Source organism: Coffea arabica, chromosome 2e, assembly GCF_036785885.1.
Source record: "Coffea arabica cultivar ET-39 chromosome 2e, Coffea Arabica ET-39 HiFi, whole genome shotgun sequence".
NCBI classification, from domain to species: domain Eukaryota; kingdom Viridiplantae; phylum Streptophyta; class Magnoliopsida; order Gentianales; family Rubiaceae; genus Coffea; species Coffea arabica.
The window spans coordinates 38,169,938-38,195,201 of NC_092313.1; the positions used below are offsets into that span (position 1 = coordinate 38,169,938).

General features: G+C 36.3%; 3 protein-coding genes and 1 long non-coding RNA gene across 6 annotated transcripts; 2 read left to right on the forward strand and 2 right to left on the reverse strand.

The window, feature by feature from the left end:
* Positions 1–2,812: 2,812 nt before the first annotated feature.
* LOC113732500 (uncharacterized) lies at positions 2,813–7,179 on the forward strand. The gene is made up of 4 exons (XR_003458781.2): positions 2,813–3,032; positions 3,440–3,570; positions 5,394–5,665; positions 6,896–7,179. It is a non-coding gene; the product is annotated as an uncharacterized lncRNA (long non-coding RNA).
* Positions 7,180–9,506: 2,327 nt separating this feature from the next.
* LOC113729049 (pectinesterase 2-like) lies at positions 9,507–11,023 on the reverse strand. Its single transcript, XM_072077637.1, has 3 exons — positions 10,924–11,023; positions 9,966–10,189; positions 9,507–9,902 (listed from the first exon to the last, which is right to left on the reverse strand). Exons 1-3 carry the CDS (start codon positions 11,021–11,023, stop codon positions 9,507–9,509), a joined length of 720 nt encoding a protein of 239 aa, XP_071933738.1.
* A 4,171-nt stretch (positions 11,024–15,194) lies between these two features.
* Positions 15,195–20,329, reverse strand: LOC113732501 (ribonucleases P/MRP protein subunit POP1). 3 transcript variants are annotated; one of them, XM_027258311.2, is made up of 10 exons: positions 19,746–20,329; positions 19,546–19,642; positions 19,296–19,403; positions 18,994–19,212; positions 18,538–18,656; positions 17,920–18,444; positions 17,521–17,629; positions 16,861–17,441; positions 15,775–15,939; positions 15,195–15,614 (listed from the first exon to the last, which is right to left on the reverse strand). In XM_027258311.2, the coding sequence occupies exons 1-10, from the start codon at positions 20,153–20,155 to the stop codon at positions 15,416–15,418; spliced, it is 2,532 nt and encodes an 843-aa protein (XP_027114112.2). In that variant the 5' UTR covers positions 20,156–20,329; the 3' UTR covers positions 15,195–15,415. The 3 variants fall into 3 exon arrangements, with proteins under 3 accessions (XP_027114112.2, XP_071936598.1, XP_071936597.1); XM_072080497.1 differs by having other exon boundaries at positions 15,286–15,614; positions 15,775–15,984; positions 16,876–17,441; positions 19,746–20,255; XM_072080496.1 differs by lacking the exon at positions 15,195–15,614 and having other exon boundaries at positions 15,771–15,939; positions 19,746–20,253.
* A 2,211-nt stretch (positions 20,330–22,540) lies between these two features.
* LOC113729050 (uncharacterized mitochondrial protein AtMg00310-like) lies at positions 22,541–23,041 on the forward strand. Its single transcript, XM_027253376.1, has one exon. The coding sequence runs from the start codon at positions 22,541–22,543 to the stop codon at positions 23,039–23,041; it is 501 nt and encodes a 166-aa protein (XP_027109177.1).
* Positions 23,042–25,264: the final 2,223 nt, after the last annotated feature.

Consider the following 25,264-nt stretch of genomic DNA (forward strand, 5'->3'; position numbering starts at 1 on the left):
AATACTCTATCCTTAGCTCTCATATTCAAGTTCTTTTTGCCCGTATGACTTTATTGCACATATGATGCATTCCAAACCATCTACGTACGAAATTAGCAACTCCGCCTCTAGTCATTCGTCTTAGGAGCTGACTTATAGAAACCAATGTGATGATGGCCATGTTTTTGCTACCCATATACAGTTTAAACCTTGTCAAACTCCTTGGGCCTATGAATTATGTTCATTCCGTAAACCTCTTGATGATCGTCCCCACCTTGGAGCATGGTAGAAAATAAAAACTTGAAACATGAAAGTGTTGTTTTTCATGTTTCACAAAGCACTAAGATGTTTTTGCTACTAAATTAAGTTTTAGTAGCTCTGCAGCTGAATTTATCGATGTTCGCGATCTCAACTGCCACAAAAATAGGATGATGTTTTGGCCTTCGTTTCCCTACTTCAACACAATGACCTCTGTTGTTCCCTTTGAGCCTTTAAACTTGATAATTCATTTCACGTTAAAACCCCTGCTGATCACACCTCACACTGGGGTTAATTTTTTGAGGGTGATTTCATGGAAGTTAGAGTACTTAAATTGTGATTTTTTATGAAATCAAGGATTACAAGAATGTTGAGTTCCAATGCTCGAGTTTGAGATGTTTACTTCTAAAAAAGAAAAACAAAAGAAAGAAAGAAAACAAAAGGAAAGAAAGAAGGAAAGCAAGGAGAATTTGAGAGAAGCTCAAATATCAATAGTTTAGTTCCCAAAAAGGACAAAAAAACTGAGAGAGATTGAGAAGAGGCTCACATCCCAGAATCAAGAAGCCTCGTGGTGTAAAGAGAGCAAGTCAAATTTTTGAAGAAACAGCTGGACAGCCCAAAAGTTTCACTTGGGCGGCAGCTTATGCAGAAGTGGTCACAGGTTCTAATCATGGTTCGAAGTCTCGGCCGAGACCGAGACGACTCGGCCGAGTCGTCACCGTCTCGGCCCCTACCGATACGATACCGTGACGAAACGATACCGAGATACTTGACTCGCCGAGAAATCGGCCGAGACGTCACCGCGACGGATGGACTCGGCCGAGTCACTCCGAGTTATCCCGAGTCAAGACGAGAAATCGGTCGAGTTACACCGTGACGGATTGACTTGGCCATTTCTTTTGCTATTTTTTATTATTTTTGTTTAGCATACTTTTTTTATATTATTAATAATTTTTAGAATATTAAATACTTTAAAATTTGCGTCTCACCGAGACCGCGACCGATATGTCGAAACCAATGTAGAACGTTCCAGGCCGCGACCGTGACCGCGACCACGACTTTGAACCATGGTTCTAATCCTTAAAAAAAAAAAATTATCTTTTGGCCTTTACTATCTTATTCTTTGCTTAAACCTACTCCAAGCCTACATTACGATCTAATAAAGGTCCAAATGCTGACTAATTTTGGGGCAGTTATGGCGAGGAACAATATTCTTTCACCACTGAAGCAGCTAAGAGAATTTGGTCACAGCTGTTTCAAGGTGATCTCAAGATGATTTAACCTGAAAAATCAAAACTTTGAGCCTTGGTATCCCTTCTTTTTCAGCCCTTTACCTTACAACCAGAACAAAAATCAATCTGATTGGTTTCTTTAATGTGCTCATAAGATGATTGTGAGCTGAAAATGGAAAGTTGGAGCATTGATATCCCATCCTTTTCAGCACTATAGACAAGACCCTCTTACAATCAGAGTGAAATTCCATGTGATTGGTTTCTTTATGGCCAGTCAATTTGAGAAGATGTTCCTTTTCTAACTAAAGCCTCGAGAGAGTAGAGAGCCTCGTAACAGTTTGTCATATTCCATTAAGATCATCTTTATCTTATTTACGTGGATAACATACTTTTAATTATTAATCAAAGCATTCATCCTAGAATTTCTAAGCACATAGGAAGTGATATTGTGTTCTCCAAGTCATCTACCAAAGAATTATTGCGCAGGCCCTCACCTATTTTTTATTTTTTCCTTTTATAACAACATTGTGTATCAGGAGAAATAAACTTGAGAACCCCTTCCTAGATGCAAATGGTGTTTGTTACCTATTTGGAAGGGACTGAGTAATGGAATAGGACTGTTCACAACTTCTTTCACTGATAGTTCTTTGTTCTTCAATTTTTTACATGGGAAATACCAAATAAAATAAAATAAAATTTTGGGTACTTAAAAATGGTTTCATGGTTTTTGGAATATTCTTGTTACTTCTTTGGTACAAGGGAGGGAAAGGAGTTTAGCATAAGTGGAAGGAGCTGGCCATATGTTTTGTAATCAAAAAGGCAAGAGAATGGCTGTGGGGCTGTGATCAATTTGGTTGCATGTATAAATCTGCATTCAGTTTTTTATTTTTATTTTTGGTAGATGATCTACTTATTTGGTCAAGTCCTTTTTAGTTTGGAATTTTGCTATACCCTAATTTATGTTTTCTTTGTTTTTTCTTGTTTCCATTATGTTGGTTTGATTGAGGACATACAAAGTGCAACCTAATGCTTTGGCTTGTAATATTATTTAATTAAGCCAAACTCTTCTGTTTATTATGTGCATATGAGTTGGTGGCACTACAACAAAAAATGACCTTTATTGACATACCTATAAAGACACTTGCTTACATATGTCCTTAAAACACCTCAATCATGACACTTAGTATCAACTCAATAATATATATTCTAATTATTTTTTATTTTATTTTGTTTAAAAATAGTGTGTCCTTTAGAATACCTATTTTGACAATGGACTCTATGTGAGGCATCTTGAAGGACGAAACAAAAACAAAAAACGACGTCGTTTCCAATTGGCCCAAATTTCAGGCGCCTAAAACTTTGCCAATTTCTTTAGCTGCTCCACTGTCTCAGTCTCCCCCTTTTCTCTCTTCTCTCTACTCTCATGAGAATTTCACCAATCCCTCTCTTGACATCTCTATCACCACACTCTCTAACTCTCTATATCTCTCAATCGAACCTCTTTTTTGAGTTTTTTGGTTGAATCACACAGCAGCAATCGGTCTCTTTGCTTGCCCATTTAAGGTTTGTAATTGCATGTTAATTTTTTTGAGTAATTTCATGTTAGAGTTATATAAATTATTCACTACTTACACACTGAATACACCCACCACTCTTGATTTTTTTTCATTTTTTTTGTGATTATATTGGATAATTTTAGCGATCTTTGAAGCCATTTATGAGTTGTGTCAATAATGGTTCCTATTTTTGGATTTTTAGTTGCTCTATTATGTTGAATAAAGACGGTTAAACTGCAAAATTAGCCCTCAAATAAGACAGAATGTGGTTAATCTATTTTAACCCTTCAGCAATTGAGTGCCACTTATTCACTTTCATGTTTGCAATGCCTGTTCAATTACTGGACTTTATATGAAATTTTGGTTGGCTTTCATTCTTTTTATTGATTGGTATGTTTTTTCGTATTAATCTAGACATGTAAAGAGTAAGCAATTTGGGCTAGTGTTCTTATGGTGGAAGTAGTAAGCGAAGTAGTCACTATTTTTTGGACAAAACTTTGAGGGAGATTTGAAGAATCAGATACAAATCACTTGCAAATTGAAAGGTATGACTTTCCTCTGTCACTTTGTTTTTCCTTTTGATTGATAAGTCTTTCCAATTTTAAAAAGAGCAGAAAATCTGATTCTGTTGTTGTTCGCTAGTAAGGCAGTTTATGTGATGATGGGATAGGGAAGAATGAACACAAATTAATTGCAAAAGTTTGTTTCATTATGGTTTTTCATTCTTTGTTTGTTGATGTTGTTATCTAGTTGGTAAAACTTGCAATACCAGATAGGCATAAATTAATTGGGTGCTCCCTGTGAAAACTTGGAACTGAACTAACCTTGTAGCTAACAGTCAGCTATGCAAGCCTTTATCATTCTGGTCATAAATTGGTGTAGAAATGTCCAAATTGGATGCCGTTTATTGCACATGAAACCAGATTCAATGACCATTCAAATGGTATAAGAGTCACACTTTGATTCTTTTTCTATTAATACCGGTAAATCTGCAAATTGGACTAAAAATTTGAACTCTGCACATCTGAGAACCATAGATGTCCTGAATTGCATGCGAATTTAAGATGGATTATAGTTAAAATCATAAAATGATGCACTTTAAGAAAATGCAGTACCCTGAATGTAGTTTAGGAGGGTACAAATTTTATAGTTTTTTGACAAATGCATAGCGAGTAACATCAATTTCGCTAGGCACTAACAAGAGCTAAAGTAATCTGTTAGCTAACAATCAGTTATGCATGCCTTTATATTTCTGCTCATAAATTGTTGTAGAAATGTTCAAATTGGATGCCGTATGTTGCACGTGAAACCAGATGCAATGGCCGTTCAAATGAAATAAGATCATGCTTTGATTCTTTTTCTATTAATACCAGTAAATCTGTAAAATGGACTGAAAATTGAACTCTGAACGTCTAAGAAATGTAGATGTCCTGAATTGCATGAGAATTTAAGGTGGATTATAGTTAAAATCACAGAATGATACACTTTAAGAAAAAGCAGTACACTGAGTGCAGTTTAAGATGCTACAAATTTTAAATGTTTTCAACGAATGCATAGTGAGTAACATCAATTTCATTAGGCTTAAGAAAGTGCTAAAGTAATCTGTAAGCTAACAGTCAGCTATGCATTCCTTTATAGTTCTGGTCATAAATTGGTGTAGAAATGCTCAAATTGGATGCTGTTTCTTGCACATGAAATCAGATTCAATAACCTTTCAAATGGTGTAAGAATCATGCTGTGATTCTTTTTCTATTAATGCCAGTAAATCTGCAAATCGGACTGAGAATTGAACTCTGTAGATCTGAGAACTGTAGATGTCCTGACTTGCATGCAAATTTAAGGTGGATTTTAGTTAAAATCACAAAATGATGCACTTTAAAAAATAGAAGTACCCTGAGTGTAGTTTAGGATGGTACAAATTTTATAGTATTGACAAATGTATAAAGAATAACATCAATTTCACTAGGCACTTGCAAAAGCTAAACTAATCTGCTAACTAACAGTCAGGTTTGCATGCTTGTGTAATTCTGGTCATAAATTGGTGTGAAAATGTATGGATGCCATTTGTAGTGTAAACTAGATTCAATGTATAAAGTTATATGATACGACATTTTAAAGTGCCTTTACAGAAATCAAATTTTTAACATTTTAGAGCTATCCTGACATTAGAGATTCGCAAGAATGGTGCTTTTTGTTGGCAACTGTACTGCCTTAATAAATGAGTTTTCCTGACACCTTTAAATGCCATTGAGCTATCCCCACATTAGAAGGGATGACACTCATCCGAGCTATGACGAAAGGTAAAGTGTCAGCTTATATCATCTATCCTGACACTTTCAAATGTCCTTAAAGGCATTTTTTGTTGCAGTGTGGCTTGGAGTGTCCACCTGACCAGAAGGAAAGGCAAATATAGTGATTGCAAGGCTGAACTTGTGAAGATAGTCAGTCCATATATACATGCAAAATGATGAAACGGTTGCTAAACCCGTGAAAGGATTGATTCTTGGTCCACTTGCAAGCTTTATATTTTGGTTGCTGAACCATGAACAGAAAGGATTGCAGGAGGCTCTTATAGTAGTTTTGCTGCTGTGGCATGTGCAGGACTACTATGGGATGCTGCTTTTAGTGTTGATGGATGAGGTAAGCTACTTGATCCTTTTCTTCTTCTTGTTCTTCTCTTCCCTTGTTAAAAACCATAATGAGGGATTTTGGAAACCATAACGAATCTAGCTATACCTAATCAACTTTAAGTAGCAGTTATTTTTCTTATCGTAGTCATTTTTTAACGAGGTAGCTGTTCTGCATCAAGCTTTGCGCATTTGTCAAAGATAAAAAATTCTTACAAAATGAAAGATCATTTCCAATGGAAACTAAACAAAGGCATTATGAGCTGAATTGTATAATAAATAGGATGTTGGTTTTCAGCTTTGGTAAATTGTTGTATAATTGGACCTTTTTAAGCATGGATTTTGCACAAGCATCTAATCTAAGCTATGCACGATTTGTATATTGACTACATTATGAGGTTTAAATCATATCTAGTAGAATTGTTTGTCATTTGTCTCAAAATGTTCTTCTTTTGGAAATTAACTTGAATGTTGGTTTCACTTTCTCTACTTGATTAATGATTGGGATCTGAACGAATGCCTGCTCCTCTTCATGCTGTTGTTGTTCTCAGCAAACTCTTGGACGTGTGCCACACTGTATTTTGTGTCCATTGATGTTTGTTGACCTAATCACTTTCTAGAAAAAATTGGTGTATTGAGATTGGGATATACCTTTCTCTGATTGACCAAAATCCTGAAATCTCGTCAAAATATTTTGTTCTTTCTTCTCTGTTCTAGTGGATTATTGCAATTTTTTGAACGATTGCTTTCATCCTCTCTTTTCTTCCTCAAAATGAGCATTTTGATTCTTGAACATTTGTAATTTATATATACTTAGACAAATTTTCTTGGATGTCAATTGCCTCAAAAGGTCAATGTGAACAAATCTGTTTCTTCATTAGCTACAAAGTAGTGATTTGGGTGTGTAAATATTGATCTTGGCTAACTAATGCCACCTAGTATACTAAAGGATTAAAGATACCTGTTATTTCAGTTGTTTTGCTTGATCAAGTTTTGGATATTAATGTGATCAAGTAGTTATGTGCAAGTGTACCTGCAAAGCTGTGTCTCGTGGTCATAGTTTCTGAGTGACTATTACAAAATGATTGGAATAAAAGTTGGGATTTTTCTTAAGCCACTGTTGCAGTCATAATTCATGAAAGATGCGGATTACTTCAGATTGCTTGCTTAATCTGGTTACAGTTTGAGAGTGACTCCTGTTGTATATTAACGGTTTTCTTACATTGTTTTCTTTATGTCACAGGGACTATGGACATCCTTTTTGACATGATTTTAGAGCAAGTAGTAGCTCCAAAGGATGCAAATATGTTTCCTGCATAACCTGTAAAGTTGCTTTGTAGTCATGTTTCTTGAGTGGCTCTATTTTAAGTTTGCTGTTTAATGATTGGGATAAATGTTGAATTCATGCTTTTGTGGGTAATTGTTCTTGGCATTATGTGTTTATGTCATGCTTTCTTTTCTGTTTCTTGTTCGCTTGATAACTTTCTGACTTGAGGTATCAATGAGATCTTAAATCTTTCATGTTAAGTGTTCAATGACTATATACATTGACAGCAGGAAATTCAGTTGAATTAATCGATTTGGCCCACTTAAATTAAAAACTCATATGCTACGCCTTACGAGTGAAATTATGCTTGGAGAAAATCTAATTAACTTGTTCTCCAAGAGCTTTTTGTTTAAATAATTATTGCCATGTCTTACATAGGTTTACATACATATTACTTGAACATACATATCATTTTTTATTCAATGTAGTGTGCCTTGTGCATTCCTTGAGTTAGATCATGCAACTTGCCCCAAGATGCTTAACTTCTTCACTGGCTGGAATTTAGTCTAGACTTGACAATAGGTGTTCATTTTAATCTATGAAAAGTTGCTTTTTGGCCTGCTTTGAGAAACTGTGTACAAAATCTGAATTTTCTTGTTTTCTAATTACTCTTGCTCTATTCAACATATCCCACTGAAATTGCCCATCATATTCAGCTAAAACAACTAATGCATCAAGTACTACATAAGAAATGAAGTACTAACTAATGCATTCCTGAACAGCAGTAAGTAAGATTTGTTACATTGTTTTCTTTGGTTACTTTGTATCGCTGTTCAGCAACCAGGATCTTTCTTTTCCTTTTCTTTATTTTGTCAGTTCACGCATCCGAAAGACTATCAGCAGTAATGCTGGGTTTCTGGTGTACATTGTTTTCTTTTGATATCTGCTGCTGCTGATGCTATTTATAATTTTCACTTGATGTTGACGAGGAGTGTGATTTAAGTGCTTATGATATAAACTAACACACATGTCAAACAAAACTAATTGTAAACTGCAGAATTACAAATTTGAGGAATGCCAACCATCTAAATGTAAACTGGAGTGTGCAAGCCAAATTTGTAGTTATATATCTAAATGTAAATCATTAATAGCACAAAATATCACAAAACTTGGCTCAGAGCACCGCCAAATGGTGTATCTCTAAAATTGATGTGGGACAAGATGGGTGAGATCTTGCCTACTTGTGCGAGCAGAAGAACAAGGGCCTTGAGATTGTTTTGGTGCTGTGAACATTATCCTGGACAGTGATGTGGTAAGAAAAGAGGGAAAGAAGTAGAGAAGCCAAGAGAAAGCAGAACAACACAACTAATAAACCAAAACTAAATCTTCATTCATCAAATTCTCTGCAAAGAATGACATAGAAACACAAGTATTCATAAAGTAAAAAGGTACCTAAAATTCCTATTTCCATATTCTAAAGAGCAAAAGTAACTAGTTGTAGAACTTTAGAACTTTTTGGAACTTTCCCTTTCCCCATAAGAATGCTTGAACAACTTACCTGATATTGTAGATAATGAAAAGAGGCCCAAAATGACTGGCATTCTGGAAATTTTAAGTGACAAAGGAAAGACCAAAATGTTTAAGGCCCAATAAGAGAAACCACTGAACATGCAGAGAACTTTGAGCATTGTAAGACTCTAGGAATCACTGCGGATGGACTCTTTTAGACCAAAATAATTTTTTTTTTGTCAAATGATCCTTTAGTTTTATTCTTAGCTTCCAAGGATGAAAATATCCTTTCAACCAGCTTATGGTTGGAAAATTAGTGGAGAAATTGGTAGAGAAAAGGGTAGGGAAGGGAAACCAGTTATTATCACTTTTAGCTGATTAGAACTTGAAGCTTCCAAAATTTTGTTGTTAGCTGTGTCAATTTGCTGCAAAACCAACAATAAAGCTTCAATCCAACTGAATCTATTGGCCATGCCATCTAATGTAGAGAGAAAAGATTGCAATGCTTCTAATTTTTTTTTCCAATTTCATGCACTTTTATCTTTTAGCAAAGCAACTTCTTTTGGACATACTCTCAAAATCTTTCGAGAAAGTCTCAAAGTTTGAAAAGAGTTCTGCGTTTGTAACCATATTAGTTAAAGAAGAAGAAGAAAATATGGCTGACAAAGAGGAAGAAAGTTTGATTCTCAACTTACACAAGTACCTTCTCTTAAATTTTATTCAAGGAACTTAAAGTGGTCTTTTTGGAGTGCTTGTGGGTCAGTCCCATAGGCTTGTGGCGGTTGCTGGACGCCATACTCAATTTCTAGTATAGTGAACATATCGCAAATACTTTTCTCCATTCACAGTCCAGCAATGGCATACTCAATTTGTAGTAAAGTAGTGAACATATCGGAAATACTTTGCTCCATTCATAGTCCGGCGATGTCATACTTAATGGCTAGTAAAGTAGTGAACATATCTCCATTCACAGTCTAGCAAAGTCTTTCAAGTCATTACAGAAACACCATATAATGGCCTCATACTAAAATACACTGCTGGTATAAGGGATTTCAAAGATATGGCCTATAGGCTCATACTAATATAAACCGCTGGTGTAAGGGATTCCAGACTCTGGAATCCAAGAATCCGCCTGAATAAACTTAGAAACCATGAAAGCAATGACTTCCTTGGACCGATTTAATGCTTTATATCCCACCCATGAAATTCGTCTCCCTGTACCTGCACCAGCACCCCAATTACCGTATTCTCTGTAGGTTAGCTCATCTGTGCGATGGCCTGGCCACTCATACCACCCAGCTGGATCTACGATGCTTTCCAAGAAAGATTGCATCACAATCACGGTCGACCATGCAAACCATGGTCTTCCAAGAAAAGCGTGAACCTGAGATTTGTTGGACTGCAAATCTGGGGCTGCTGTCAAAGTGGAATTTTGAATGACAAATCCACTAATCTCATCGCGTGACCTTTTTCCCTATGCAGTGAAAGTAATAACACGGTTAGGCAACCGTGCATATAGGTTGTAGCTTTGAAAGACTGCCGCAGCATTGCCAAACACAAAATCAACAGTGCCGTAGATGTCACACTCATAGAATTGCCTGCCAAAGAGTGCACAGAGTGTGTCATGGAACCCTAAAAATGTACATCTGTAAAATGATGATCTGTCAGACTGGGACATTAGGGCAACAGCTTGAGTGGCTTCTCCTGCTGAGTTTTCCAAAGTTATGTACTTGGCCGTGAAACGATTACCTTTAACAGCTGCTAACAATGAAATGTAATGGCATTTTAATAAGCTTCATATGCTATGAAATAGATAAAGAAAAAGTTTATGAAAAAGAAAAAGAAAGGAAAAGAGATAGTAAATAAAGCTTGCTGAAAATTTAAATCCTGTATGCAATATTTGTGCCACTGCAGAACCAAAACGAACTTCTAAATCTTCATTTGCCATGCATTTCCAGCTGCAAGGACACAAGAAATTGAGCAATGTTCATGGAAACGGTATTATGTTTAATGCAACCGTGTCCAAGATAAGACCTGGAGCATATAGAAGGATAATGGATGCCATTGCATCAGCACCCATTCAGAGTCAATCTAGGTACTTCATTCATGTGAAGGCAGGTATGTATGTGGAGATTGTGGAAGTGTGGGTAAATAAGACGAATATAGCTTTGATTGGAGATGGTGAAAATGTAACCAAAATCACATACGGCAAAGTGCTATAGTGTAGTGAAGAAAGGAAAACTTGATGTCCCCTGTTTTTCATACCCTGCCTTTTACTAAACACCTTTCATTAAAACTGAAATGTTGTAATCCTACTAAAGCATATACATTAATTATAAATTGCAGTCAGAAGTCCTTACAAACAGTGGCAGTTTCGTTTGTTTGGAGCTCTGGGAATCTCCTGTTCATTGTGATTTTGGTTACATTTTTACCATATCCAGTCAAAGCTATATTCGTTTTATTTACCCATACTTCCACAATCTCTACATATATACCTGCCTCCACATGAATGAAGTACCTGGATTGACTCTGAATGGGTGCTAATGCAATGGCATCTATTATCCTTCTATATGCTCCAGGTCTTGTCTTGGACATGATTGCAATAAACATAATACCCGTTTCCATGAACGTTGCTCAATTTCTTGTGTCCTTGCAGCTGGAAATGTATGGAGATGTAAACAGATACAACCAAAACCAATACAATCACGATGACTGGTGAAGCGCCCTTAGCCATACCTCCCTACCTGCACGTGGAGATTAGTTAGTCAATGCTAATAGCAGCCTGAGTGTTCTTTTTGTTTATTAGTTGGTTGTAGGGATAACATATATTGCATGTTTTGAGTATTTAAAAGAAAATGGAGATGCAGAAGTTTACTGATATTGGTGGGGAACGAAATCATGATTGCAAATTGTTACCTTAGTCCTAAAAACAGAAATAAAAAGCTAATCTGTTTTTGTGTTTGTATTTTATTCTATCTTGGTTTGCAGACATAATGTTTCATTATTTCTGGCGGTAACATACTATAGCCAACTGAAACTTTAATCCTTGCCCAAAAAGGATGATTTGTTTGTTGAATTGCTTTGAGTGTATAATGCAAATGGATAAAAACTATTTCAGGCCAATGGACATCTTTGGGGGTAATGAAGAACTGCGAATGGATAAAACCAGTTCGGGCTAATGGACATCTTTGGGGATAATGACCTGAAACTGCCCGCTACATAAAAATATGCTTGATATTCAGAACATGATTTACTTCCTGTAGCCAACTAAAACTTTAATCCTTACCCAAAAAAGGATGATTTGGTTGTTGAATTGCTTTGAGTGTGTAATGCAAATGGATAAAAACCATTTCAGGCCAATGGACATCTTTGGGGGTAATGAAGAACTGCGAATGGATAAAACCATTTCGGGCTAATGGACATCTTTGGGAATAATGACCTGAAACTGCCCGCTACATAAAAATATGCTTGATATTCAGAACATGATTTACTTCCTGCGGCTTTCCTCCTCGGTCGGTGATCACAAATTACAACTGTAAGTAGGCACAGAAACAATAATGAATATTTTTTGTTTTTAGATTTTGAATATTAAACTTAACTGCCTTCATTATAATGCAGTAATTTGATGGCCAATAACTCCACAGTATTAGATTCTAACAGCAGATGAATTCAAGAAATAATTTATATAGTTAGATTATGTGATTATAAAGTGAGTGAGAGGATATTATATACTTTTTGGAATAGCAATCATGATTGAATCCTTTAGCTGCTGTTTAATTTTCCGTATACGCTTGTGTTATAGTAGTATTTGGCCAAGACAGCTGCTAAGGCCTGACTAATGGATGTTAACTGATATACATTTATGCTTACATGAGCTTAAGAGATAGTCAGGGATACTGCGGAGTGCAGACTAGCATTGACTTTGTCTTCTGGATCGGAATTGCAAATGTACATCATTTTGGCAAGAGTGAGTTATCAGTCATTACCATATAAAAGCAACAGTGCATTTATGCATAACCTTGACAACTACGCAATTCCACCATAATTTACAGAGATTAAATCTTCCAACATACTGATTGATGCAAATTGAACTGCTGAAGTTTCTGATTTTTCGATTATTACTAAACATTCCAGAGTCCAAGTGCGATAACGGGCTGACCAAGCCAGTAGGTTACATTGGTACAGAATACTTTGGTCTACATGTATTGACAGAGAATAGTGTTGATGTTGTGGTCTTGGGGTAGTATTATTAGAACCTTTGACCGGGAAAAGGGCTATTTAACAATGGCTAGCTGCGCTAAATCTATGTTAATTTCCCCTGACAGCAATGGTATTTTGCTCAGTATCAATGGTAAGCATGCCATAACATTGTAGCAAATCACCCTCCCCGCTCATGCAGAATAAAATTAGTCCATCCCGAATGAAGGTAATTCAAATGTAATGTCCATCCAAGCTCGGAATTGTCCATCAATTCCACGGTACGATTTATGTTAATATCAATTCACAAATAGTGAATATATGATAGACAGAATATCTGTTACCACATCGTATCCATTAGAAGAGTTCAATACAGTATAAGAGATGATATTATATTTGGACATAGTTTTTTAATTTCATTCTCTCTTCTGAAATGGCATCTTACTAAAAACTCAAGGCTATGGTGGTAACACTCATTGGATGAGCAAAAAGCTAGATGAGTCCTTTTTTTGTGTCAAAGAGAACATTTTATCCACCTAGCATGACATGTCCAAATTGCACGAATGATCCAAGTAATAACGATATTCACTGAAACAATTCACAAGATTTTACTTGTCCATAATGTCAAATTCATAGATAGGTTGCACCTGAAATGGTCTGTTCTATACGAGTATAGACAAGAAGACACCCTTCCGATTGAAGAACAAGCCTTTGACTCCTTCAATCAAGTCAATTTGAAGTGAATAGAGGGCTACTTTCTTTGTTTCAAGAAAAATAACAAAGACTGTGACATCTTTTTATTCTAAAAAATGATGTAACGGATTTTAGCTTTGACCCTATTTATCAAGTGGCATTTGATATTTAATTATTAGGCTATTTTTTTACTCCTTGTATAATTGTATAGTCTGTTCTATTATGATTGGTTTAGATAATCAATCCTAAATTCTGAAAATTTAAAGAATTTAGGGCATGACAACATTGATTAATGTTTACTTTTCACCGAGATAACATATATTATATTTTGTTCTTTACTGAGACATCTCTAAAAAAAGTTTTGTGGCAAACTATTGATCAGTTTCTTCATTAAACTTAAGATAAATGACCCTTTAGTCCAGAGCCAAACTATTGAGATATTATGCTCTCTTCTGGTAAATTGTCCCCTTTTATCAATCGATGAATTTTCACATTTCGCCTGAAAAGATGATATTAACCTATTTCTCTTCCAGGAAAAGAAATCGTTAGATTTTGCTGTTATGAAAATATGGTTGTCAGTATGAATTATGTGATCAAATTCATGATCATTTGTTTCTTCTTGTTCTAATATGTGTTTGGATTAATCCAAGCAATCTTAAAGTCCTATTATTATCACCCTTTGCAATTGCAAAACAAATTCAAAAGTTGTGAAATTTTTAACATAGTATTTAGTTCAAATTAATGTATTTTTATCATTCAATTTATCCAATAGTGAGTAATTTTGCAACATCTTAGAGCGGAGAAAATTTTTTTTATTAGGCTTGATGGGTGTTTGGGTTATTCAGATAATTTTTGAATTATTTATTCGTACTAGTATAAATGAGTTGATCCAACTTATCAATTCGTATTGATATAAATGAGTTGATGTAAGTATACTAATTGTAAAATTTCTATCAGAACTTGTTCGCATTACCTAAATTGCCACTTCGCAATTGTTATATTTGCTTGCAACTTAATGTTCTAATCACACAAATTGGCATTTTGCTATTGTTCTATTTGCTTGCAACTTAATGAGTTTACCTTATTTGACCAAACAATTTTGCGTGTTTTGTAGTTCATGAATTCAAGGTCGAAAAGTTTGATGAAAATTTGTGAAATGACCAAATGGAAATAAAGAAATTTTATTTTTAGCAATTATGAAAAGAAAAGGATAAAAGAGGCCACATGGCACTTGAATTACAAGACGGTATTAACTTACTTTTTCTTTACATATTTGTTGTCTTTACTCCTATTATTTTTCCCGCTAATTTTCTTTTCTTGGTGCATTTGGATGGTTAATCAATCAAAAATGGTAAAAAGTTTCGAAGTTACCACTCAATGACCCAAATTTCGAACTTTTTTCCAACTCCAATTATCAAACATTTAAAATAGTCAATTCATGAATTTTCAATATAACTAGTAATTGTTTAATTCAATTGTATTTTCTTTTTTAAATTTGTTTTCTATTTATGTCCTCCTACCAAATCCAGAATCCAAACAAAGGATTTACCTTCTTTGGATCTTTTTTCATTTCCCAAGTACTTTCCTTTGTCAACCAAACAAGAGAAAAGAATATGGTTTACAAGGAACCTACTTTCCATTCTTTTACTTTCCTTTCCTCAATGGCTTCCTGGAACCAAACAAGGCTAGGCTTGCGAGCAGAAAGCTTTACTTCTTAGAGGACGTTGACCATCTTTTCTGGTAATCATTCCGAATCCGTTGTTTATCTAGTTGCAGCACCCTACAAGGCCGGTGACCATCTTGTTTGAAGGGGCAACTTTTTGTTAGCTATTCTTCCTTTCAAAACTCCCACAATTGATTTAAAGTCTATAGGCACTAGGACCCTAATGACCCATTTGCATTATGATGCTTTGATTCGAAATAAAATTCCACCAAAATTTCAGGCACAAGTACCCAAACGGAAGAAGTACTATTGTAACCAGGCATTACCAGTTTACTACTCCATTAATACATCAAATAAGAGGAAAATCAAGGCTCTCCACAAAATGTTAGTCCATCGTACCATCAAAAATATAGTTTCACAGTAGAAACTTGGGATCACATGAATTCCAAATCTTCTTCCTGTGCTTCAAGAACTATGGTGGCAAGAGCAAGTCTATATGCGGTGGACCTCAAATTCCTAACCAGAACGTAAATTTCCTTCCTCCTCTTGCTAACAGAGATGGTCTTCCATTGATCCTCTCTAAGATGAGCAAGCAAGACCGCCTCACATAGAGCTATTGCCACAGGCTTCTTGCTGTATGTCCATTAAAACAACAATCAAAAGCACAAAAATAAACCAAAAAGACTAAAAGGACAAACAAATGATGTCCAAAGGAACTCACGTCAACCAAATAAATTCACAAAGCAAAGAAAAGTTCATTCACAATCTCTCTTGCAGAATATACAATAATTACCTGCCTCGAATGAAGCCAGTTGTAATAAATCCAATCGGCCACCTAAAAGACTCTCTGACTACCGGTTCTTCTGGTACTTGAAGTGCCCATCTCCCAGATGGCTGCTGAACAAAATATGAACCCGGCAAAGACTGAGGTGCTTGAAATTTTCCAGCATCCTCCAGTCTACGTTGTTTGCAAGAAGATACTTTCAGAAAAGTTACTAGGAGCCTTAAAAGTTCCAGTTTCCAAAGTTCCTCTTTTTTAATTTTCCCAAAAATGTGATACATACATACTCCTAAGTGCATTTACAAGGCTGCATGCCCTACTTAAGTTAGTTCAACCTCTACAACCTTATGGTTACACAGCATCATAACTTTATTGGTCTAAATAACCCGCACAACAGAAATACCAATCCCTCAAATGAGTTTCGCAATCTAAGCCATCATCTAACAAGGCAAAGCAAAAAGTTATGATATCTCCCACAATTCTTTTAGTGAAGACTTTACCATATCTTATGAACCTTGAGACCTAAAACACAAAACCAATCTTTGACAGCAGTAGTCAGAATACAGCTGGACATCACCCATGTAAGCCACTGAAAATTTACATGAGAATTTGCAAAATAGGCCTTGTTTGGCAGTAAAAAAATTGCAAAAGTGGAGGTTCTGGGAATAAAAGGTTTCTAGTTGTCTGACTAGTAAATCAGTCAAGGTCCAACCTAATATTAATTTTTATTGCCTTGTGGTTTCCAATAGTTGCTGCCTAAAGACTACTGAGGACAGTTTCGTTGAACCAAATCACAAGCCTTTTCATACTTCAGAAACATGTACCACATCCACTTGTTTCATGAAAAGGAAAAAGTAAAGTCATAAGTGGTAAAGGAAAAAGGAAGAAAACAATGTCCCAACCCACTGTATACCAGATATTGATGGTTTCAACATGTCAGCATGACACCTATAAACTTGCATTTTCACCAATAAAATTTAATAAAGAAGACAATCATTTTTCATTTGCATGAAACAACTCAAAATCGTCTGGGTAAGCTGCGCGAAACAAGCCAAACAAATAAAAAGAACTCCATGAATATTTCTGAAGAAATTCTACCTGGTTGACAACCACATAGTTATATCACTGGCATGAGGAGCACAAACCACGGCTCCCTCTTCAAAAACACCTTCCTTGTAGGCATGCAAAAGAACTCTCACAAAGCATAGTTTCTGGCAACACATTAATTGAGAGCTAATGCCATTTGTTTGACGCGTAATTAAATCATTATCCTTCATAACCTTAGTCAAGCATCTCTTTCCATCAGGAAAATTTGGGAATAGAACCAAATTATCATCTTTGACATGACTCACAAAATGAATCAGCACATCAGATGTCCTTGCAACAAAGCCATTAAAAACAGCACCATGACTTCCCACAGCTGCTACATCACAATTTTTGCAATTTAAAATTTTCATCGAGTTATTACTAACTGGAAGAAATTTGGTGACCCCTACTGTAGATCTTCCCTCGGAACCATAGTGGATACAGTCCCAAGGTGGAAAATGTGGAACTCTGAGAGGCCTCAGGGAACGAGGTCGAAGCTTTTCCTTTTGATCAGCAATAGCTGCCTCCCTTGCCATAAAGCAAGAATATGCGTTGGTATCAGGAAAGTCTAAAGGGAAGTATGGCAAACCAGCCTGAAAAGGAAAATCAAGTTTATGATAATCATAATAACCTTGCAGTTAATTCACTACCAATGGTATTCGAGACACTTACTTCACATGCGATCCAGTGCCTCTCTCTCAAACCTATAGCTTGAGCACCATTGGAGATAATGGCAATCCAAAAGACTTTGACCCAGCTTAAAGGGAGAATGGCAGTCCATCTAAAGGGATGACAAAAAATGAATATCAGAAACGATACACTTGATTTACAGAAGGTGCTCTCTCAATTAAACAAACCAGAAGAGCATCTCACTGTCCATCTGTCAGGTTGTTATTAAACTGGTTGAATCCTATAATAACATCCAATGCTTCTTTTCCCAAGACCACAAAAATTCAATATCCTACGATCTTTGGCAAGTGAAAAGCAAAGGCACATAAACAAATGCAAAAAGTAAACTGATACTTGGTGTACATCTTTGTGTTTGTATCAAAGATGTTAGTGCGCTTTTACCTTGTTGTAAAGCCTTTGCCAGAATTATCTTTCAAAAGCATAATGGGGCATAATTGAGAGAACTGCCTCACACCTGAAGGATCTAAGTTATTGGAATTCTCCTCACCAATACTGAAAAATTTCATCAACTGACAGTGCTTTTTTTTGCAAAGAAAACTTTCTTCCACTGGCGGATTTGCCCCTTTGGAGACATCCCACAAATCAATGAAATCAGAAAACTGATATTTTTCTTCACGGTTTAAAAGCAATGACGAAAGGGACCCTGGGTTCCGGGGTAGAATCCTCTCCAAGGTTGTGTCTCCTTGCATATTTGTCTCTTTAGCACCTAGAATCTCAGAAGGTTTTGTTTCTGGCAAAACAGCAAATCCTTTTTCTGCAATGGCACGTGGATCTTTTACCGTGAGAGAAATGATAGCTGAAGTTGAAATTTGATCTTCCTGTGGAAGGGACCATGAGTATGTTGTTGAAGATTTATTGTTATTTACAGCAACTGAGCATTTCGGCACAGCGCAAGAATTTGTAGAGCTGCATAACAAGCAAATTCAATTCAGCCATGAGCTTCCCTTATCTACAGCCATATGGTTTCAGAAGAAAAGGCAATACTATAAGCTAAATCACCAGGTCAAAGGATGCAATATGTTCTGCATAAGCTGAAATGCCTTGAAACCTATCAGGTCCAGTTTTCCAAGCTTGCCCTCAAGCGAGACACAATTCACTGAGCGTCCATTTAAGTTTGCCTGCAAACCCACAATAGCAACTCACAAGACAGCAAACAAATCTTGTAAATGAAGATTGGGACATATAACTAGTCCATAAGCAATTTCATCACCATCAAGTAGTTCACGATCTTGGCTAAAATAAGGGCATTATACAGAAAAACAAACAAACAAAAACACAGAGCAAAAGGAAAAAGTACTCAATTAATTAGAAAGTATCAAGAGCAGCAACTGGCCAAAAATAAAATAAAAGAAACAGAAATTAAAAAAGTAAGTTGCACAGTATTTAAATGAAAATATGAGCAAAACTCAAAGGCGAAAAGACATGTTCTTCAGTGCTGTTAGGTAAAGAACATACGGTTTCACATGCAGACTCCAGAACATCATATCCTTCTCTAAAAGCAGCAGGATGTATCCATATCCACAGCTGTCTAGACGAGACATAGCTGTCTATGCTCTGCTGCTCATCTTTGCTATCAATTTTGTCTACCCTTGCAGTCAAAATTGGATTTTGTGGTCGCCACATGTAGGTCACCGGAGCAACTGGTTGAGCAAATACAGTCCCAACATGATGAAGCTGCCAATACACACGCAAAAGTCAAACACCAACATGTATTACAATTTTGATGGGTAGCTAAAAAAATCAAGACAGTAACCTACCATAGCACTACCATATGTGACACCAGCAACTATAAGCTGGGATGTCTGACCAGAATTTTCTAATGGAGAAGGGACCATTACTTGACTTAGAATCAACAATAAGAGGTCCTGAAAGCATGAAACAGTAATGTCATGTATAGCATATAACTTACTTTTGTTTTTTGGTAGCAGCAACCTATGAAATTGGTTTGACAGTATAGAAGCATTTCAAACTAGATGCTTGCAAGGTAGAACATGAAGAAATGCCTGCCTCTGGACCCTCCAGCTGAACAGCACTATAGTAACTTGAGTCGTGCACAAGCACTCCTTGCTTTGACTTCTTGAGGAGAGCCTTTGAACCTTTACCTCTGCCTCAGGTAATATATACATCAGTAATAGATATATAAATGAAAAAAAATATCATAGTTAGCATTCATGATTGGTTGGAGTCGGAAATAAAGAAGTGACTACCTGCCATGGAGGCCGAGAGGAAGGTAAAATCCCCAGAGTTTAGACACGGTGAAGCGCTTAGCATGCCAAACATGTGTTGATAATCTCTTGGTCCCATCTCCAGATGTAGAAAAGCCAGTCAGAGGATTCCTTTTTAGATGAATTCTCCGACGGATACGACGAGGGAGCCTCTTCTCGTCTGTCTCCGAAAGCCCATTATTACTAATATCATAACAGAATCTTTTCTTTATGTGGCTAGTGGTTCTCCTCCTCTTGTTTCTCTGGGAACGAAAATCATTTTGGAGATGAGTACCGACAATTGAATGAAGAGAGTGCAATTCACTAGCTCGTGATTCGGCCAATTTTTGCACATTGAGGGTTCGAGGTGGAGCTGCTGTAGATGCCTGATGCTTGCTCCAATCAGTAACCATCCTCTTCCCCAAATGAGCTTTTAGGGTTAATTACACTTTATCACTGGAACTTGACCTTAGGTAACATTTGCCCTCTTAAACTCAGGACATATACACTTTATCCCTGCAATGACAAGTCAAACATTAGAGTTAATTTTTTTCGTCCAAAATTCAATGAAAGAACATTGCGTCATTAAAAAATGGCTGTATGGGCAATTTTTAACCTATAGATGGGAATATAGAGTGCCTTATTGGAGGTACTAGATTGGGCTAGCTGTGCACTGTTCACGGCATAGACCTATATATTATTCGGAGTCAAAAGTGTAAACCATCAACCTAACTGAGCCAGTCAATTCTACAATTGAAAGCTTTACACAAGAAGATAATAAAGCAATACATTACACATTAAAATGCCAAAGTCATATGTAATAATGTAGCATGACATTTTAAAATGCTAAGTCATGTGTAGGTGCTCAAGTAGAACACATCTCATATTGCTGATCATTTAAGTAATTCCTAACCTGATTGCGTTATTGCAATAGTACTTATAGCGCTTCTAGTTAAAATATTGCTCCATGTATTATGATCCATTGAATTTATTTTACTTCAGATGCAAAAGATAATTGGTCAGATATGCTATCAAAAGAGGTTCTTCATATAGTCAAAAATAATTTTTCAAACAATGCTATCATTCAATTCGTTAACAAAAATAAGTTAAAATATTTGATTCATCAGTTCTCTTTATCCTTATTTGCAGGGCTCGCTTGTACACTATCACTGGTCTCGATTATGCAGAGGTGGTCTTAGCTGATTTGATAGGGAGCCTTTGCTTTTGGGTTGGTGAATTAGCTGCAGCAGTGGTGGACTGATTTCCTGTGTCCTCTTCAAATTGCCAGTACCACTTTTTTGTTGTAGAATGAACTTAAAGCTTGCCCTCATCTAAGTTGTTTTTTTTTTTGTACTCCGCATAAGAATATAATAATATATCAGTTCGCAGGTACAAGGTAGGGATGTTATAAGTCGAATGACTGTTATAAATCATAGTGAATACAACAAACCTTTGGTAATTATAAAAGCTGTTCAAACATCGACTATTTCTTCTTGGGAAGTTGGAGCAATTGGTTGAATCCTCATAAGCTTTCTTTCATCTCATTCAATTCGTTGACTTCATCTTTATAATTACCATTGAAGTCTTTACATAAAAATCTCAATATGTAATGTACATATTTTGTTGTCTTCAAAAATTGCAATCAATCTAGCTGCATTTACCACTCAATTAGCATCATTTCATCTTGCAATGAAAAATTAAGCAGCAGGCATAAATAGATCCTTGTTGTATATGACTTTTAGACCAGTGGCGATAATTTTTGTAATATTTTGTCCATTAAATGTTCATTTTAAAATAGAAACTACTTTTGATCTAAAAAACATAAAATGAAATTCCAAAAAAGCCAATCACTAAGACAATCAGTTAGTCAATGTTAAAGAGTACTAACCGATTAACAGGCATTTAGTCATACAATGTAAAACTACCACAGCTTAGCTAAGTGTGTCCTCTTGCAATAATTTGGACCAACACTGTCCCATCCTTTATTGGCATCAAGCACTTAATACTTTATGTCGTGACATTTTACCTAGAATTTGATAAAGAAAATTGCCTTATTAGATTAATGTATCCTATGTCACAATCTATCATAACTGAAGTAAGTTCTTGGAAAATTATTTTATCTGATTGAATGGAATATCCATTATTGACTCATTCTGTTAGAATCGAAAGCCAATGACTATTCTCCAAAGACCATATGAATATTTTCAGCCTCTTTCATGATACCACCATACTACTAATAGGATCACTCTTATTGGGTTCAATAATTATAGCAAAATGTTAAATTTGATTTTCACCTATGTAACTATTCATTAAATTCAGACAATTATCGTGAATTCTGAAGCCTGAGATTAGCTGGCCTCATGTTAAATATATGAAGTTCACTTTAATTTGTCTGAATTGTCAATGCAGTATGTAAAAGCTCTAGCATCCAAAACATCATCAAGTAGTTGATCATACACATTGGAATTTAGTGTAAATCCCTCTTTTTCTTTTTTCTTTCTTTTTCTCATTTTCAAGTTTTTAAAACAAAAGCTACTCTTTGATCTCAAAAACATAAAATGAAATTCGAAAGAAGCAAATCACTAAGACAATCGTAAAGCCAGTATTCAGGAAGCTCAGCAAATGAAACAGATGTTTGCTATCTATGACAAGGCTTCAAGGCAAGTAATAAACTATGAGAAATCTGCTGTTTTCTTTAGTGCAAACACGTGCAGGAATCTGATAAAGGAAATACGTTCTTAGTTGGGGAATATGAAGGAAGCTACAAGCGGGAAGTACCTGGGACTACCTAAGTACCTATGCTGATAGGGAGATCCAAGCAACAAGTTTTTGGATACATCAAAGCAAAGGTACAAGACAAGCTGCAAGGATGGAAGAGGCATTTGCTGAGCCCACCAAGAAAAGCGGTACTTATAAAATCTGTGGCAATGGCACTTCCTACCTATACCATGTCTTGTTTCAAACTCCCAAAAGTGCTTTGCAAAGATATAGGTAAAATGGTAGCAAAGTTCTGGTGGGGCAATGGAGAAAGCAAAAGGAGGATGCACTGGACTAGCTGGGAAAAGATGTCTCATGTGAAAGGAAGAGGGGGGCTCGGAGTTAGAGATATAGAGAAATTCAATGATGCCCTCTTAGCCAAGCAGCTTTGGAGGATGCTCACACAACCAAACCTACTTGTAAGTAGGGTGATGAGGTCAAAGTATCTAGGAAGAGCACAAGATTGGGATAAAGACCCTCCAAAAGCATCTTCTTGGATATGGAAGAGTCTAATGGGAACCAGGAAGCTGTTGAACAAATGACTATGGAAAAAAGTGGGAGATCGAGAAACCATTGACATCTGGCATGACAAGTGGATTCCAGGTAGTGCAGATGGTAGGATCAAAACTAGAAGGAATTCAGAATGCACAATCAGGACAACAGCAGAGCTGATGAGAGAAAGAGAATGGAACCAGGAGATACTCAAAAGTGGTTCATAGCAGAAGATATCCAGAAAATCATGGCTATCCCTATAAGTATAACAGGCTGCAAAGACAGAAGGTATTGGAGATGCACAAAGTCTGGGCTCTTTACTGTAAAGTCAGCCTATGCTGTAGCAATGGAAGAACATCTACAACAGCAGATGACAAGGAGGGAAGAGAATAAAGAAAGCACTAGATATGCTCAAAAGATATCGAACATCTGGAAAGGAGTGTGATCCCAGCAGATGAAACACAACTCAAACATTTCATCTAGAGATGCCTGCACCATAGGATACCAGTGAATGAGCAAATAAACAAGAGGATAGGAAGAAGAAGTCCAATGTGTGAATGTTGTGGGGAAGTAGTGGAAACAGTCAAACACGTGCTGTTTTTCTGCAAAAATGCTGAAACCACTTCGAAATTAGCACCTCTGCAATGGGACGGGTTGAATGACACGAGAAGCAACTTTGTAAGATGGTGGAAAGGGATATTTAGGAGCTAGGATGAGAGACAAAAGGACAGGATCACGTAACACTGTGTAAATATTTTGTGGCAAATCTGGAAAGCAAGGAACAGGAAAGTTTTTGCTGAAGAAAATGCAGATCCAGGGAAAACAGTGACTCGAAAATAATGAATTAGGGGAATACTTTATTTCATTGATTCAAAAGAATATATACAACAGGTTTCAGCCTATATTAGGAAACTATACACAATTATATCCTTAATCCTAGGAATAAGATTTTACCCCAATTTAGCTCCTCTAATCTCTCCTAATTTACACGGTTTTATTACTCAATATTCTACTTCCCAAAACTACAAATTTTCCCACACTCAATATTCTACTTCCCAAAAATACAGATTTTTCCACACTCCCCCTCAAGCTGGTTTGAAGATATCTTTCATCACCAGCTTGCTCACTAACAAATCAAACTGTTTTTTGGGAAGACTCTTTGTAAGCAGATCTGCCACTTGGTCTCTAGTTGGCACATAGGTCATACAGACTACACCTCCTTCTATTTTTTCTTTGATGAAGTGCTTATCTACTTCAACATGTTTCGTTCGGTCATGAAGAACTGGATTGTGAGCAATAGAAATAGCCGCTTTATTGTCACAATACAATTTCATAGGAAGTACTTCTGAAACCTTCAACTCCTGTAATATTCTTCTAATCCATATCACTTCACAAATACCTTGAGCAACAGCCCGGAACTCTGCTTCTGCACTGCTCCTTGCCACAACATTCTGCTTCTTACTTCTCCAAGTTACCAAATTACCTCCCACATACGTACAATATCCAGAAGTTGATCTTCTATCTGTTATACATCCAGCCCAATCCGCATCGGTATAGGCTTCAACTTGAAGATGTCCTCGTGCCTTAAAGAAAATACCTTTGCCAGGTGTTCCCTTTAGGTACCTTAGGATTCTATGAATTGCTTCAAAGTGCTCTGAGCCTGGTGAATGCATGAACTGACTAACAATACTTACTGGAAATGCTATGTCAGGCCGAGTGTGTGATAAATAAATAAGTCTTCCAACTAGTCTTTGAAACTTTTCTCTGTCTCTTACTTTCTCTACACTAGCTGGTTGAAGTTTCAAATTTGGCTCCATGGGAGTTTCAGCTGGCCTGCATCCCATCATACCTGTCTCTTTGAGCAAATCAAGCACATACTTCTTCTGACTTACAACAATTCCCTCCTTGGATCGTGCAAACTCCATCCCGAGAAAATACTTTAAGTTTCCCAAGTCCTTGATTTCGAATTCCTTGGCCAGAAACTTCTTCGAATTCTCTAATCCTCCACAATCATCCCCTGTTAAAATAATGTCATCGACGTATACAATTAAGATTGCAACTTTACCTTCTTTTGAATGCCTATAAAACAAAGTATGGTCAGCCTGACTTTGTAAGAAACCAAATTTTTTAACCGCTTTGCTGAAGCGTTCAAACCAAGCTCTTGGTGATTGTTTAAGTCCATAAAGAGATTTCTTCAGTTTGCAAACTTTTCCAACACCATATTTGTCTACAAAACCTGGAGGAAGACTCATAAACACCTCCTCTTCTAGGTC